Here is a 304-nt window from a genome sequence, read left to right as displayed (position 1 = left end):
TCCCTCGCCCGCTTCCTCGTACGTACCTGGCGTCTTCCCTGTGCTGCTCCGTGTACGAGCTCGCCACGTGCCTTCCGCGACGTGCTGGGCTGGGCGCATCGCGGGCGGCGTCAGGTACGACGGACCTCCGCTGGGCGTGCTGCTCGTGCTCGTACTGCTGCAAGTGCTCGCGTTGCTCTCCCCGGAAGTGTGTCGCCGCCTCCTTTTGGGCGCATTGGGCACAAACGGCCTGTCGAGGGGGAACCGTTACTGTTTTTATGCTTCAGATAACTCTTGTCATTGTAAAAAAATAATAATAAAAAAA

At 58.6% G+C, this 304-nt stretch overlaps 1 protein-coding gene across 1 annotated transcript in view; it reads right to left on the bottom strand.

The window, feature by feature from the left end:
* LOC119581953 overlaps window positions 1–304 on the bottom strand; it is a gene marked incomplete in the record, with an annotated part of 15,950 nt that overhangs the window by 4,239 nt on the left and 11,407 nt on the right. Inside the window, 1 exon segment of the mRNA XM_037930133.1 lies at window positions 27–229. Within this exon segment, the coding sequence (XP_037786061.1) occupies window positions 27–229 (203 nt within the window).

Source organism: Penaeus monodon, chromosome 15 (assembly GCF_015228065.2).
Source record: "Penaeus monodon isolate SGIC_2016 chromosome 15, NSTDA_Pmon_1, whole genome shotgun sequence".
In the NCBI taxonomy this organism is placed as follows: domain Eukaryota; kingdom Metazoa; phylum Arthropoda; class Malacostraca; order Decapoda; family Penaeidae; genus Penaeus; species Penaeus monodon.
The sequence above is the reverse complement of the archived record's forward strand: the minus strand, read 5'-3'. Positions and strand labels throughout refer to the sequence as shown.